Here is a 14,800-nt window from a genome sequence, read left to right as displayed (position 1 = left end):
GAGCGCTGCCCGCGCCCCAGAGGGAACGAAGGGCCGGCAGCGCCGCCCGCCATCGCCCGCCTCTCCCTCAGGGCAGGGGCGGGGAGCGGGGGTCCCGGCTCGCCGCCTCGGCGGGCGATTACTCTGGCCTGGCCGAGCCCCGCCGTCCACCGCCTGCCCCGGACGCTCGGCCCGCCACTGCTCGCGCCTGTTGGCCGGGGATGCCGCCGGCGCTGAGGGCGCGGCGGGGCCGCCGCCGCCGCCGGGTGCTGGAGCGGGCGGGCAGCGGCCGCCGCCTCCTCCCGCGCTGACGCAGGGGGCGGGGAAGGGAGGGAGGGATGGAGCCGCGCCGCGGCGCGCACTGAGGCGAAGCGAAGCGAGGCGCGGCGCGGCCGGCGGCGCCTAGTCGTCCCCCCCGCCTCAGCATGGAGGCGCCCCCCGCGGCGGGCGAGCCGGCGGCCTGGGCGGCGGAGGCGTTGGCGGAACCGGAGCTGGGCTCGGAGGAGCTGGAGGCGGCGGCGGGCGGCGCGCTGGACCGCGTCCTGCTGGAGTCGGTCTGCCAGCAGCAGGGCTGGGTCCGCGTCTACGGTGAGGGGGCGCCGGGGGGGGGGCGGGACCGGGCCCCGCGCAGGGCCGGGCCGGGCCGGGCCCCGTTGCCGGCGTCAGGTTGGAAGCGGCGGAAAACTTCACGGCCCTAACTTTTTCCCTCCCCCTTTTTTTTCCTCCTGCTGCCGAAGCTCCCAATTCCCCGAGTCTCCTTAATCCCCCCGCCCCTTTGGAGCGCCGGGTTCAGCCGCACCCCGCGTCCTGGCAGCCCCGCCAGTACCCCCCAGCCGGGATGCTGAGATGCTGGAGCCGGCACCCGCGGCGTTATCAGGCCGGGGATCCCCGTCGAAACCTTTTGTGTCGCCGGGAGTCAAGTACAGGATGCGAGTGCGGGCAGGGCTGAGCTCCCGCCGCCTGCCAGCGCCGGCTCTGATTAGTATTAATGAGATACTGAAGGCCTGGGAGGTGCTGATATGGTGGGTCCCGTCTTACTGATGCGTGTTGGCACCTAAAATTGGCACCTTTCTTATTTATAAAAAGGATGTTAAAATCTGGGCCGCGTACAGGACCCGGTGTTGTTTCCCCTTCTTTCTCAAACTCTCCCTGGTATGTAACCTTTTAAAACTAGCTTGATTTATGTGACCGGGCTTTGGTTTGTTTAGGGTCCCAACTGAAAAGCAGTCAGGCTTAATCTCTCTATCGGCACCTAAATAGTGGAAATTCTGTTTTATCTTTTCCATGTCTTTTCCTCTTGTTTGTCTTGGTAATCTAACGATAATTACTCCCACGTTGCAGAGTGAAGATCACTGCAGACGGTATCTTGTTTTCCCTCCTGTAACAAATTTGTTGGTCCATCCTCGAAAAGGCAGCAGTTATGGTGTTTGCATGTGCAGTTACTATGTTACTGTTGCCTAATATTATGTAGAATCTGTAAAAACACTTTCTTTTATTGGTACTTTTTTACCTCAGGTCGTGTCAGGCTGCTGGCTGCCCCTGTCTTCTTCCACCCCTGTCCAGAATCCCAAAGAGATTCTCCAGGTTTTCCCTAGCCTGTAAAACTAGAAGCAAATGCTCTCTGTTACCCGTATCATTTAACTGTTACTGGCTGCATTATTCCTGAAAAACAAAGATGATATAAATAAGTTATCTCCAAGAACTCTACTGGTTTTCTTGGCTGATGGCAGTTAATTATTGTGAGTACCACCAGCAATAGCCTGTGCACTTATCAAATGAGGAAGATCAGGCTGCAGGTTTTCTGGAGAGCACAGTCTGTTCAAAGACCTTTGTGTTTATTTTGGAAGCTTGAAAAGCTGGTGCAGTGGGATGAGGTTGTCTGTCTGCTTTTTGTCTGGCGCATCAATGAGCGAAGTTATGCTTAGTGCAATTAATTGTAATAGAAGTTTGGGATTTTTAGTAGTTTCCACCGTGTCTAGCTTGCTGCTTCTTGTGTGGCTTTCTTTTGTTACTCTCAGTCTAATGCTGAGACTATAAAATGCAGCCTTCTAAAAAAATCTCCTTGCTGTTGTCAGGGGGAGCTCCCAATAAAGCAGATTGCCTTCAAATTGTTTGTTTGTTTAGAATACTTTCCAAAGGTAAAATGAGAATGTACTTAAGAAGAGGATGTCTGGCACCAGCCTATCTGATTGTTACCCAAGGTTATATCTTGTATGAGTGGAAGCAGGAATGTGGTTTCAAAATTAGCCACAGTGAAAAACATTGCTTGTTGATAAAGTCATGTCATATGTTGTGATGTGTTTGTAGCCTGACACTAAAATGTAGATAAATGTGAAAAAAATCCCTGTGACAGAGCAGCTAGCTCGCAGGCTATAAAAATCAGCATAGACTTCAAGCATGTAAAAATACATCTTGTAGCCCAAGGACAATAACTAATTATTCCTAGTCTGTGTTTAAAAACAACTCATTATCTCTCTCCCTCATAAAGAATATGATGTGGTAGTGTCTTTTCTCCTTCCCTACGAAATTGCAATCGGATTAGCTAGTATTTGTTTATTTCCTCCTGCTTATTAGCCTTTTTTTGCTTGCATGAGCACATCTGGAGAAGTTTGTGGACAATGAATCAAGCTGAAACTGTGCCATGTTTGTGCACAACTAAATATGGGTTACAAACCTATGAGTGACAAGTGTTATTTATAGGATTAAAAGTAAAGCCTTGCACAGTTGTTTGAGGAACCACAGCAGCACAGGGAAAGAAAACAGGAGCAGAAAGCTTAGCCTTATTGTCTGTATTGTCTGATAAACAATGAGAACACTAAGACTAATTATTTCGCCATGAATGGCTGGGGGAGGGAAGGAATATCTAGCATATGAAAAGCGGAGAAGCATTTTCTAGCGTGGCAAGAAATGCGGTTTTTGATGTTATAGAATTTCTTTTCCACCTGTTTTTATGAAGGTGTACCACTGTGTTGGGGACTTGTTCCAAATCACTCTCTGAAAAGTGTCTCAAGTAGTGGAAACACTTATTTTAAAGAAGAGGAGTTCGGCAGACACTTAAAGATAACTGTCTTATTTCTGTACCTCTCTGTTCTGCAGTGGTGTGCCATCCATTTCGTCTCTATCCAAGGAGGTAATTACTGGCATGAGGGGAGCTCGTCCAGTTGCAGGGCCTGTAAAACTTCATCTGTAAGCACAAGAGAAAAGAACAAAGTAGTGAAGTACCATCATTACTGGTCTCTGTGGCTTGCCAGCAGTATGACAGTGATGTGAATACAGTAGGACTTTACAATGTCAGGGATGTGATTTCAGTGTGACACTGAGGTCTTGTCTGACTTCACGATGAGATCTAAATTATAGTCTGGGTATTTTTGCATTTCCTGCGTTAGCTGCAGTAGTTAAAGTGTAGCTTTTTCATTCTGTGTTCTGGAGGTTTGTCAGCTTCCAGTTAAGTGAATTAGCAAGGACATTATCAAACCATGGAAATACAATTTCCTTACTGAAGGACAGTGTTTGTAATGTAAGCAGTTTCTTCTAATCTGATGTTTGAATAGTGAACAGGAACAGCAAATTTGCTTGTCGGAGTGATAGGTGTAATTGCTCGTGAAACACAAATCATGTGAATGTTGTTACATGATGTTTCCAAGAACTAGTTTTGACACACAACTATTGTTTCTGTAAAATATGTATCAACATGTGTTCTGGATGATGGCTTCCTTTCAGACTCACGGCATGTGTGTAATGGGTAAGAGGTAAGAGATTGTCTTGCCTGAATTAATGCTATGATATTTTTTTCCCCTCTGTAAAAGGGATAACTGACTTCTGAAAGCAGAGTTTCAAGATCTTTTTCTCTGCTCTTTGAAACAGATTTTGGGGGGAGGAGGCGGGGGAATAACTGCATTTACAGCATTCACAGTGCTAACTGTGAAAACAGAGCAATTGTATTGCCTGGTGTGACTGATTGAACATCCATGCATTTTGCAGCAAAGAATTATAAAGCTAGCATATCAGCATTGGTGTTAAATTTTGCATGTGATGGGGGCAGAATCGGATTTTGCCTGACTTACAGTCTGTATCTAAACACGTTTTACACTTCGGTAGCTGGTGGTTGTCAAATTAGTTTCTCGTGTACCTGCTTTAAGCTCACCGCAAATGCTCATGCGCTAAAATGATTAATTTCAAAATAGGAGTTGCTGAAATATGTAGAAAATAGCACAGGGAAGAAGCTGTTCTTTCTTGGATGTTCATCCTGCAAATGGACATTGCTGCTCTGGGGCCTTATCTGGACTAGGAAATGTCTTTCTCTTTTAGCCATGGTGCTAAAAGACGACAGTGGTTGTACAAGCTCTAGCGCAGATCAGCTGTGGACTTTTTCATCACCTTGTCCTGTAATCCTGCGAGAAGTCTGCCGGAATAAGCCCTCTCATCCCCCTTCTCCTGGCAGAAAGAGAAGGCTCTTCAAACACAAGCTTGAAGGGCTCCATCCTTTTTTATGGATACAGACAGATCTACAGACAGAGCTTTGCTGGCTCTGACTCCAGAAAAAGCCCTAGACCCCGTGCAACCAGACAGAAACGTCTCTTGGCTGCCTGAAACCTGAGTTCCAGGCTTTTAAGTATTGGGCCTCAGAAAATATTAGGCTCATGCTCAGGGCTGAAGCCACGGTAAGGCATGTACTGTCATGTGGAGATTAAAAAATAGCTGTAGCTTGAGCACTGAACAGAAGTGACTCCTAATCATGTGAAATCCAGTCCAAAAAGCCCAATTTCTGTGAGTTACCCATTCCAGCAATCCGTTTTCTACCTTGCTCAACTCTTATATCAGTGAGTCCAAATCTGTTCCCAGGGTTTTCTGGTTCTTTACAGTCTGCCTCACTACGGCTTTGTAGGTAGAGCCTGCCTTGCTATAGCTTTGTAGGTAGCTTGATACCTTTTTTCTTTTTTTTTTCTTTCTTTCCTTTTTTTCTTTTCTTCTCTTCTTCCTCTGCTTGCAGTTGTACCTAAAAATGCAAAGATTATCCATTTCCAAACTATTTCTTTTTGAACGAGCACCAACAGGCCATAATGTATGGCATCTTGTCAGCAAATCCTCTCCTTCCAGCCCTGCTCATGCTGCCGGCTAGCTTTTTCTGAGATGTCCATGCGAGGATGGTGAGTGTGACACACGAGCCTCCCCCAGAGTCGGTCTCGCCTCGCCGGGGTCCAGCCTGTCCCCCCCGACCTCCACCCAAGCCGGTGGAGATCCCACCAGGTGGCGGCATCTTCATTGCGGTGGTGCAGGAGTTGCTGAAGGACGCCTGAGGCTGCCTGAAACAGGCTGGGGGATAGCGTCCTCTCCACTTCTGAACCTTTATCGCTCATCTCCAGAAGCTCAATTAAAAAGTAATCTGGAGGCTGTATAACAAGGGATAGGTAGGAAGGGTGTATTTTAATACACAAACCAAAAAAACCCTCATAGCAAATGGAAGCAGCGAAGCGATCTGATAGTTGAGGGACGGCTGTTGCATCTGTAGAGGGTTTTCCTTGGCTTCTTGAGATGCATGCAGGTAGTATAGCTGGGCTAGATTTTGTATACTGCCGTATTTATGAGTGTGTACGGAGCTGCAATTTGTTGCAGGAGATCATTTGCTGTTATGAAGGACTTAACGTTAGATAAGCTGAAGGTGTGGATGAGACCCTTAGGAAGCTGGAAGGGAGCTGAAGAGCTGCATGGCATGCCTCCGTAGGCAGTCTCGTGTTGGCAAGTAGAGAAGGTTCGGGAGCATTCCTTTCCCTTCTGATCAATAGACTTATTTTTAACTCGCTTAGAAAGTTGGTGCAAAAGAAGATAAAGCTTGTTGGGCCGGGAAATGTCATTTCCTGTGTTTTTGGACAATGCCTACTATAGTGATATCTGACCTTATCGTGGCCTTCAGGTACTGCTGCAGCATATTAGTTACAAACATTAAATAATGAAGGCATAAAGCTTTCTTTTCATTTTGTTAAGATGAAAAATAACAATGATTTCTATTTGGTGCCCCATTATAAAAGACAGAGTTTAATCAAAACCAAGGTTTTAAGTGACGGCATTTGCTACAGATTAAAAATGGACAAGCGTGCTGTGGGCAGAGATAGCGCTTTCCCTTGCCAGCCAGCAGCGGGGAATAGATTTGACTAAAGTGCTTTTACAGGTGATCTGCTCATACCTGCTGTATGACAGCTTTTCTGATAGCTCTCTTTGACTGCAGGGAATTCATACAAGCATGTAGGGGGTGAATTATGGGTCCTCTGTGCTACCGCGGCTATTGAATCTCTGCTGGCTTTCTTGTGGTGATTTGGAGTGCAGCTGAGCGCTGGGTATAGCCTGTTTTCTTCTTGGTTGCTTTACTCACAAACTTTATTGCAGAATTAGCCCTTTGAGGTTAAAACTGTTTGCCCTTCCTCTTTTTAAGGAATGTTGATGTTAATTTATACATAAATGGATTATTTTTTTTAGGAGTTTTTAGCTGGGCTCTTTCAGCTGGCTGTGTTGTTGCAAATGTTGCCTAGGTTACTAATTTATTAAGTCACTTAAATATTTGGAGGCATCAACAATACTAGAGTGTGTTGGGGAAAATGAGGATGACATTATTTTAAAACATCGGTTTCCTGATTCCTGTGTTTCAGTCACAGGATTTATCTCTGGCCGAACATTTTCATGTGGTGCTGCTTCCTATTTTTAAACAATAGGAAAAAAAGGGAAGATAAGAGGAGCATAGCTGTGACCCATTGACTTACTATGAGATCATGGGTTCCTTTCAACTGATATTTATAGATTTTTATAAAAAATAGCTGAGATTTCAGCATTTTCTGGCATATACGCCTTCTTAGCCCCAAGGTCGCAGAGTTAAGTTCTCTTCTGAATTCTTTCAAAATCCTCTGTGAAGGCACATAGTAATCATGGAAATACAATTTGTATCTGCAAGGAAAGTAACCAAGTGAAAAGAAAAATTACTGCGTTTTGGTTTGTAAATGTCTCCCAAAGTCCTTTGTGTGTTTTGACACTCCCCTATCTCAGAAAGCCTTTATAAAAGTGATCAGGAGGGAATAACATTTGTTAATTCTCTTTAATGGAGTTTCAAAAGGTCACAAAACTGTAGAAAGGCTCTTTTCTAAGAATCAGGATTATTTTTAATTATAAAGCAAGTTGGAGTAGTGCAAGTAATGAGCTCTTGGAGGTGAAGGGGGTCTTTGCACTTAAGTAAATGTAAAACCAAGTCCTGGATTTAGATCCCTTATTATCTAAAGGGATTTTTTTTTTTTTTTTTTTTTACAGCTGGGAATACCCCATTAAAAATTAGCTCTTATACTGCAAGCACTGGCAGGCACTTAGTTAAACACATTAATTCTGCAAACTGTGGGAAAATGACACCCATTTCAGCAGATGTGCAATGTGTCTGGTGTAGATTTGCATAAGAATGCATATGCTTCTCTGTTAGTTTCTGGCTTGATTAAAACTTGCAGGCACCTTTTCCCTTCCTGCAGTGCTGTGTCTGCATTCTTGGACACTAGTGGTTTAATTGAAAATGCCCCGTTTTCCTCTGTGTTAAGAAAATTCATTTTATTTACAAGGTACTGTAGATGCTCTTGGTGTTTTACAGACAGAGTCTGCTTTGCTTGCCCTTTGGAATTTGTAGCCTGGACCGGAGAAGAAAGGAAACAGCAAAGATGGAAAAACAGCAAATGCGTTAGGAAGTGGATGAAGGATTACACGGTAGAGTATTATGAGATGGGAGGGGATTGTGTGTATTCAGTCCTTGCTTCCAAGGAGGTGTGGGAATGGAAATCAGTACTGTGATGAGAGGAAGAGAAATGTTTAGGAACCGGGACTAAAAACCCATCCTTTAGACTTAACCCCTCCCAACGTTAGGCTTTCATGTAATGGTCCAAAGGATTCACTCTGCACCTTGGCCCCATTCCCAATGTGGATGGCATGACAAAAGCATAGAAAATTATTTTCAGGTAGACTATAGATATTGGAGTATTAATTCTGAGAGACCTTTCCGTACTCTGGGTAGCAGGGATTTCAAGCAAGGTACTGGGAGGCAGAATATTGGAAAAGAGGATGAGAACTTGGATTTCAATGGGAAGTTTCTGACAAGGAGGGAGAAACTAATTAGGAAGTGACATTTTGCATAGGTTTTTATCCATGTGTGACAAATGTTGGATACCCAGTACCACAGTGCAGAGCTTCAGGAGAAGACATTTTGTGTCAGGACTGTTTTTAAAGTTTTTTTGGCACTGATTAACAAAAGACAATCTAGCAGTATTCTAGACAAAGCTTAATGCTTGAGGAATGCAGGAGCTGCACTGCCCCGTCTCCTGCTGGCGATGGTTTTGCATAGGCCTGGTAGCCAGCAGAGCACTGTTGGGTTGGCCAGGACTGGAGGGAGCATTATCTCACCAGATGAGAAGTGATTAGTGTTGCCTGCATGCAGCACCTCTAGCTTTCTCGTTTTATCAGTTGGAAGGTACTTAGTGGCGTGGAAGTGAGAAGGAAAGTAAGGAAATGCTCTTAGGCAGCAGGAGTCTGCAGGGCTGCGAGCTGTCATGGCATGGCAGAGGGCCAGCTTACACCCTTCAGAGCTTCAGGCTCTCTTGAGAGAGGCCTGATTTTCCCCAAGTCTAGAATAGCGGTGTTTGCGTTTAGGTTGAATAAGTTGGAAAGCCTAGAAACTTGTCATCCGTTTTTTGGGATCTTCTTCATAGAAGAACTTAAAGTGACTACATGGAATACAACAGTGTAACTGCATTTTTCCTTTTGGGAAACAAATCTCCTTTTGCCAGTGAGGATTTGTAGGAAATACGGATGGGACTGATACTTCTTTTCCATGGTTAGTACTTGTATGGCAGATAAAGTTAAAAACCTCTGCTTGCTTTCTTCAGTTTCTCATTACTTGAGTCAGTGGATTGGCTTGAGATAAGCGGAGGTAATTCACACCCTCGTTTAGCTGACTCTTTAGTGCACTGATACCCATCTCAACAAGATAGGGTACAGATGCTGCTCTAGTCAGCACAAGGTGTGGTACAAGGGATTTCAGATTTGAGGAAAAACGTGTGGAAAGTAGCAGTGCCTGAGAGGGCTGAATCCAGCCTTTGAATCTCTTTAAGGAATTAAATGATCACTTTGCATCAGTTTTTTTCTACCATTTTGTCATGGCAAATGGTGACTGCTTTAATAGGAGTTGCTACCCATTAGGGTAAAAGAAGGAGGGATCAGTTTCATTTACTTGGACCATTCATTGCCTTACTATGTGAGTGCATCCAAAGCATTAACATTTCATTTGAGAGTGCTGCTGTGAAATGGGAAGGTGAAGAAACGAGACTCAAGTAGGTCAGGTAACTTGCCCAAGGACATACAAGAAACTTGGCAATGGAAGTCAGATCTCCTGAGACCTCCACAGTGCTTTGCTTGCATGCTTTGAGTTGTACTGCTTTGTGTTTTGGATACCTTCAAGCCTGCTACTTTACTTGGATCCTCTTGTGGCTATTCATAATCCTCTTAATGCCCTATTAGCTGTCAGATCTGTAGGTCAGCGGGGCAAGATGCTCTCAAGAGGGGAAACTTTTATTGAGGTGGTTATGTCTGCTTGCTCCCTTTCTGCCTTCCCCCCAAAAAACCCCACCCAATGTAAAGTTTTTTTTGACCTTCAAAATGTAATAAATCTGTCTCATTACAGTGATAGCAGGCTGGACTGCTGGTATGAAGGAGTTTGGGTAGCTGGCACTGATTAACTTCTCTTAATTTGTGGACAGGGCCAGATGTTTGACTAAATCATTATTTCCAAGTAACTCACTCTTCATATATCGCAGATTGAGACTGGAAAACCATAGAGCAATGATTAAATCACCTGAAGCTCTACCATCCTTGCCATGGCTATTTGAGACCTTATGCCACTGGGTAATACTTTTATGTTTTGTTGGCTTTGCCAGGAGAGTTGACTGATCCATAGTAATTTTCCGTATTAGTTAGGTAATTTATCTTGACATGCAGGAGTGCAGTGCAGTACAGGCACTATGAAAGAAGAGAGAAAAAGCTTCTTGAAAATATGTTTGTTTATGTAATGAGGTTATACCTCAGGCTGTACAGCCAAGCTACTGTCTTTGCTGGGTTTCCCAGCTTGCTTGAGTGTACTGGAACACGTACATCACGCACCAAAAGCTCAATGTGCTCACACTTGCTAGGAAATCATTAGACTTTCTCATCAAATAATACTGAGTATTTGCTATTTTGAGGTACATTTTTGTAATTATTTTCCATCTTTTTGTTCAGGGTGGTAGGTAGTTGGTAGGTCTCTTGGAAAATAAGTAATCAGGAAAAATGGAGTGGTATCACCAAAATGGAAATAGAGACCTATAGCAAAAGGATATGGTGTTTTAGAAAACAATAATAATTAAAAAAATCAACATCCTTTTAAACCTGCTTTGAGAAGATTTATCTTCTAGATGGCTTAGGCTTATGGGGTCTCTTTCTCTCTTGCTCTCTGGCAGCAGTTGTGCAGGATGTCAGTGAGGTGTGGGGTGATTGATTACCCCATTGAATGGATTTCATGGGGTTCTTCCTTAACTCCTTCCATTAGCTAAGGCCTTGCGCACTGAAGTTTTCAAGCAGCCTAAACTCCTTGGAGGTAATGAGTTTTATATCCCATATAGTAGGGTGGCAAAAAGGTTTTATGGTCTTGCCATAAATATTTATGTCAGTTTTCTTTCACATGCCCTCAGCTGGTGACTCCTCTGCTTAAAGAAGCCCCTGTGGTTTTTCACCTCAAGATCTGTAAGTAGTGGCAGAACAGTGTGAACCAAGGCCATTTCAGACTTAGCTATCCTCATTTTGATTCCAGTGGTTGCTAATTTCTCAATTATAACCATTAAATCAAATTAAGGAAGAAAGCCTCTTTTTTTTTTTTTTTTTTTGTTAGCCTAGGCAAGCTTTATAGACTGAAGTTAAGCATTTTCTGCTCTATTTTTTTTTTTTTTTTGGACTTAAACAGCCTCTGTTCACCAAAATGATGAATATGTAGGAGAAAGGAAGGATGATGAGGAGGAAACAAATATTTTTGATTCCAGCCCAGTGCTGCAAAGGGGGAGTTTGCATGCTGTATAAAGGAAAATATGTCTGAAACTTTGGTGAAAAAAAAAATTAGAGAGGAATGGAGTAATAATAGTTAAACACCTAAGCGGTATGAAAAGGCATTAATCTTCCCTATACTGGCAAAACTTGCTTTGTGTTATTTCTTTGTCAGAACACATTGCTTTTTCTGTGTTAAAAAATAGAAAAGGGTAAAAATAGAAAACTATCTGAAAATGCAGTATGGCTATCAATGGTAAGCATATGTTTAGTGTAAGAGCAGCATTCCCCTGAAGCCTGGTGTCTCAAAGTTATCTGGATCCTGGCTTCGTTGATCTCAAGCTGTACGTTTTACGTAATTTGGGTTTAATAGCATGCTCAGCATCTTTAACCCAGTGCTCAGGAGGAGGCAGCCAGTCATATATACTATTTACATATATGAGCCACTAAGAATTGTGAATTATGCTTGAAAGACATATAGATGTAGTGCTGAGGGACATGGTTTAGTGGTAACTTGTCTCATGAGTGCTAGGTTAATGGTTGGACTTGATGAGCATAAAGGTCTCTTCCAAACAAAATGATTCTATAAGCAACTAGAAGGAGATTATCTCCTTAGTCCTCTATTCTGATTTAAACATTTTTAAAAAAATATAAGGCCTGTCTATACAGAGAATCTGAAGTGCAATAGCTGTTATTGTCAAGAGATAGTAACAGTTTTCCTTGCAATGGACTGACTCCCTTCTTAGAATGGGTTTGAAACCAGATCAGCCCTGGACACAGCAGGCGCTCTAATGAGAGCTGAGGTAGTTTCCCATGTGAGTAGGTAGGTGTTCCTATAAACAAGTGCCAAGAATTGAATTGACCTACTTCTTCCTTGCTGAGAAACTACTTGCTATGACTGCGGGTTACATTAGCTTTGATGTTGCACTAGCATTTTAGGAAAAAAGGTGAGAGTGGACTGATGGACCCTAGTTTTCCATGTGTTCAGTCTGGTGACCTTGGATAGCAGTCTCGCCGACTGTGCAGGATTAGCTTGAAGTTCCGCTAGGCTGCTGCCCAGGCCAAGACATCTCTTGGCTGACGTATCCATCCAGTTGTAGAACATAAGCACCACATCTGTTTACAGATCAATCTGTACTTAGATGGCTCTAAGATAACTTCGGGATGAATCTTAAATTAAAACTGTGGTGAGAGAGCGGCTGATATCCAATAGCATAAATCTCTTCTGCCAAGATTGCTGCTGGTGGTGGTGGAATTTAGAAGTGTTATCATGAGTTAGGTTTAAAAAGCATGAAATTATGCTTAAAAATATAGTACCTTTGCAGGACACTTACAAAGGAAAAGCTATAGTGTATCACTTACTGTGTACTTATATTTCATCCATGGAATGGCTTACCAGTCAAAATGTTTTAGCCGTACTTTTGATGTCCATTTATAATAACCACTTGATTCTATAGCTGACACAGTATCCCTCCCTGTTTTGTTTCCAGACTTCATTGATGTGGCTTCTTGGTGACCTACTTCATGCCACTTTAAGGTTGCTTTTTTTTTCATTCCCTTCCAAAAGGAAGTGCCTTCCATGAGAAATGTTGGAAGCTCACTAGCCAGTTTTTAATACTGATAGATGGAAGCTTGGACCTGGCTGATTGAGCAGCCTTCCACTTACACCCAGGATAGACAACGCGACTGACTCATAGGTACTTTTCTTACTAAGCTCTGTTCCTAATCATTTTGAGACCCTGGAGCTGGGTGTTTGCAGAATTAGGGAAGGAAATGCCTGTATTTCCTTGGAGCTCTCATTACTCATGACTGAATTGGTTAGCCCTGTGACTCTAAGGGCATTGCATTTGCCTCTTGCCCTTGCAAGGGGCCAGCAATGTGTCATGTGCTTATTACTTCAGCACTTACACAGCTGGAGGACGGAACATCCCAGTTCTTACTCCTTTTACTCATTCTAGGATATTCTTTCTTTGCATTGCTCCTTGTGGTTTTTTTCTGTAATTTCCACTAGTGGTGATTCAGTTTGAGGCTTAGCTGTATCTCTCTTCAATTAGTGGTGCTTTTGCTTTTTATCTGGGGCATGAGGTATGTGCTTACTTACTTGTGGAGACACTTCTAAAACCAGTTAATGTGATGCAGATGTGCAGCTTTCAGCAGATACATAGCATTTAGCTGAGTCTTATGGAGGGATTAATACCTTGAGGTATTACATATAATTGGAAAAGAATAATTCACTTCTGTAATTTCACAAAGTGGACATAGCTCAGCATTTGTAATCATCATCTCATAGGACTTGCTGCTTCCTTTTCCACCCCTATCCCCCCACCCCATTTCACTCGGGTGTTGTGTTGATATAAACACTGGTTACCCTAAAGAAAAAATCCACACCAGTCCTTTTCCCGGAACCCTGATGGCTTTTTGGTTTCCAGCAAAGAGCAGCCAGATCTTTTTGTGTGTGTGTTTCGGTTATGAAATGAGCATGCTATTAATTGTAACGGCGCAGTTTTTTCTTGGAACAGCAAAGAAAACCACGAGGGAAATAGTTTTTGTGTGTGGGTAAATGTCAAAGGGATTTCAACAAAGGTGACATCCAGCTCCCATCAGGATCTGGAGATGAACTTGTCTTCACTGGTGTTGGGTGTGCGGTGCCTCTAACCCTATTAGGAAAACATGTAGCAGAAGATGGATGAAGAACTTAAACTAGTATGAGATGTTCACTGGTGGTGCAGGTAGCAAGGCATTTGAGGAGAAAGTTCTTCTTGTAGCCCACTGTTATGAATAGTAATCCTCGCTCTCTTCCTTGTTGCCTTGTATCATGTTCAACTGGATTTGGGCATGTGTGCTGGTATAAACATGAGGTGGAGGTATGCTTGTAAAATGAGTGCTGGAAGAAAGAGTCTGAGTGGCTAAAAATGTAGCTAAAAATACCTGCATTTGAGTTGCTTGCCTCAGAAGGCGAGTCTAGGGCACTGGACTGAGCATTACCAGGACTCCGAGATTAAATGATCTGCATGTCATTGGTGAGAAAATGAAGAATTCGGCAAACGTTCTGAATGCCAGCTGCAGCTTGGTGGCAAGCTGTGTTACCCAGTAGATTGCTGGATAGACCAGCATTTCTTGCCAGCAGGGTAATGGGTGAAAGGGGGGTGGTGCTGTTTTTGTTGGAAGCGAGCTGCATACAGAGGCTGTGCTAGTCCAAAGGCATGGCGTGTGAAAGATTTTAGTGGTTTGCAGCTTTTTTTAAGATGTTCTTTTTCTCTGGTTGAAATATCCAGCAAGGCAAGTGAAACATTGGCACCTGTGGAGGGAAAGCTACTAAGTTGTATACTTTTTTTTTTTTTTTTAATCTTACTCTTTATCAGAGGACAGAAAACAACAAATGCAAATCTATTCCCCAACATGTGCAGATGCATTTTGTTGCTTGGAAGCTGAGCAGAAGCTCTGATGAATTATCAGCATCCGATTCCAGAGCTCTGACAATCTGCAGTCTCCTTAATATTCTGACAAGCCATCGTGGGTATTATTCCTCTGCATTTTTACCCTTTTGTATTCTTCAAACCCGTATTGCAGTCAGAATACTATTGGTTTGGGATTGAAAGAGATACTGGCTGGCTCGATGCTTTGCTCAATTTTCCTTTGACAACAGAGTGGAAGAGACCAGATAGTTTGATTCTTTTCCCCTGCCCCCGCTAGTATAAATGCAGACTGAATTAGAAGCAACTTTGGAAATTAAAGAGTT

General features: G+C 43.5%; 1 protein-coding gene across 3 annotated transcripts in view; it reads left to right on the top strand.

Annotated features, from left to right (window-relative positions):
- Positions 1-201: 201 nt before the first annotated feature.
- The window catches only part of RASAL2 (RAS protein activator like 2), a 191,423-nt gene continuing 176,824 nt past the window's right edge, over positions 202-14,800 (top strand). For all 3 annotated transcript variants that reach the window (XM_063342805.1, XM_063342808.1, XM_063342807.1), the window contains exon 1: positions 202-567. In XM_063342805.1, coding sequence (XP_063198875.1) covers positions 405-567 — 163 coding nt within the window. In that variant the 5' untranslated portion in view covers positions 202-404. The remainder of the gene's footprint in view (positions 568-14,800) is intronic.

The sequence above is a fragment of the Chroicocephalus ridibundus genome, chromosome 8 (assembly GCF_963924245.1).
Source record: "Chroicocephalus ridibundus chromosome 8, bChrRid1.1, whole genome shotgun sequence".
Classification (NCBI taxonomy): domain Eukaryota; kingdom Metazoa; phylum Chordata; class Aves; order Charadriiformes; family Laridae; genus Chroicocephalus; species Chroicocephalus ridibundus.
This window is presented reverse-complemented; position numbering and strand designations above follow the sequence as displayed.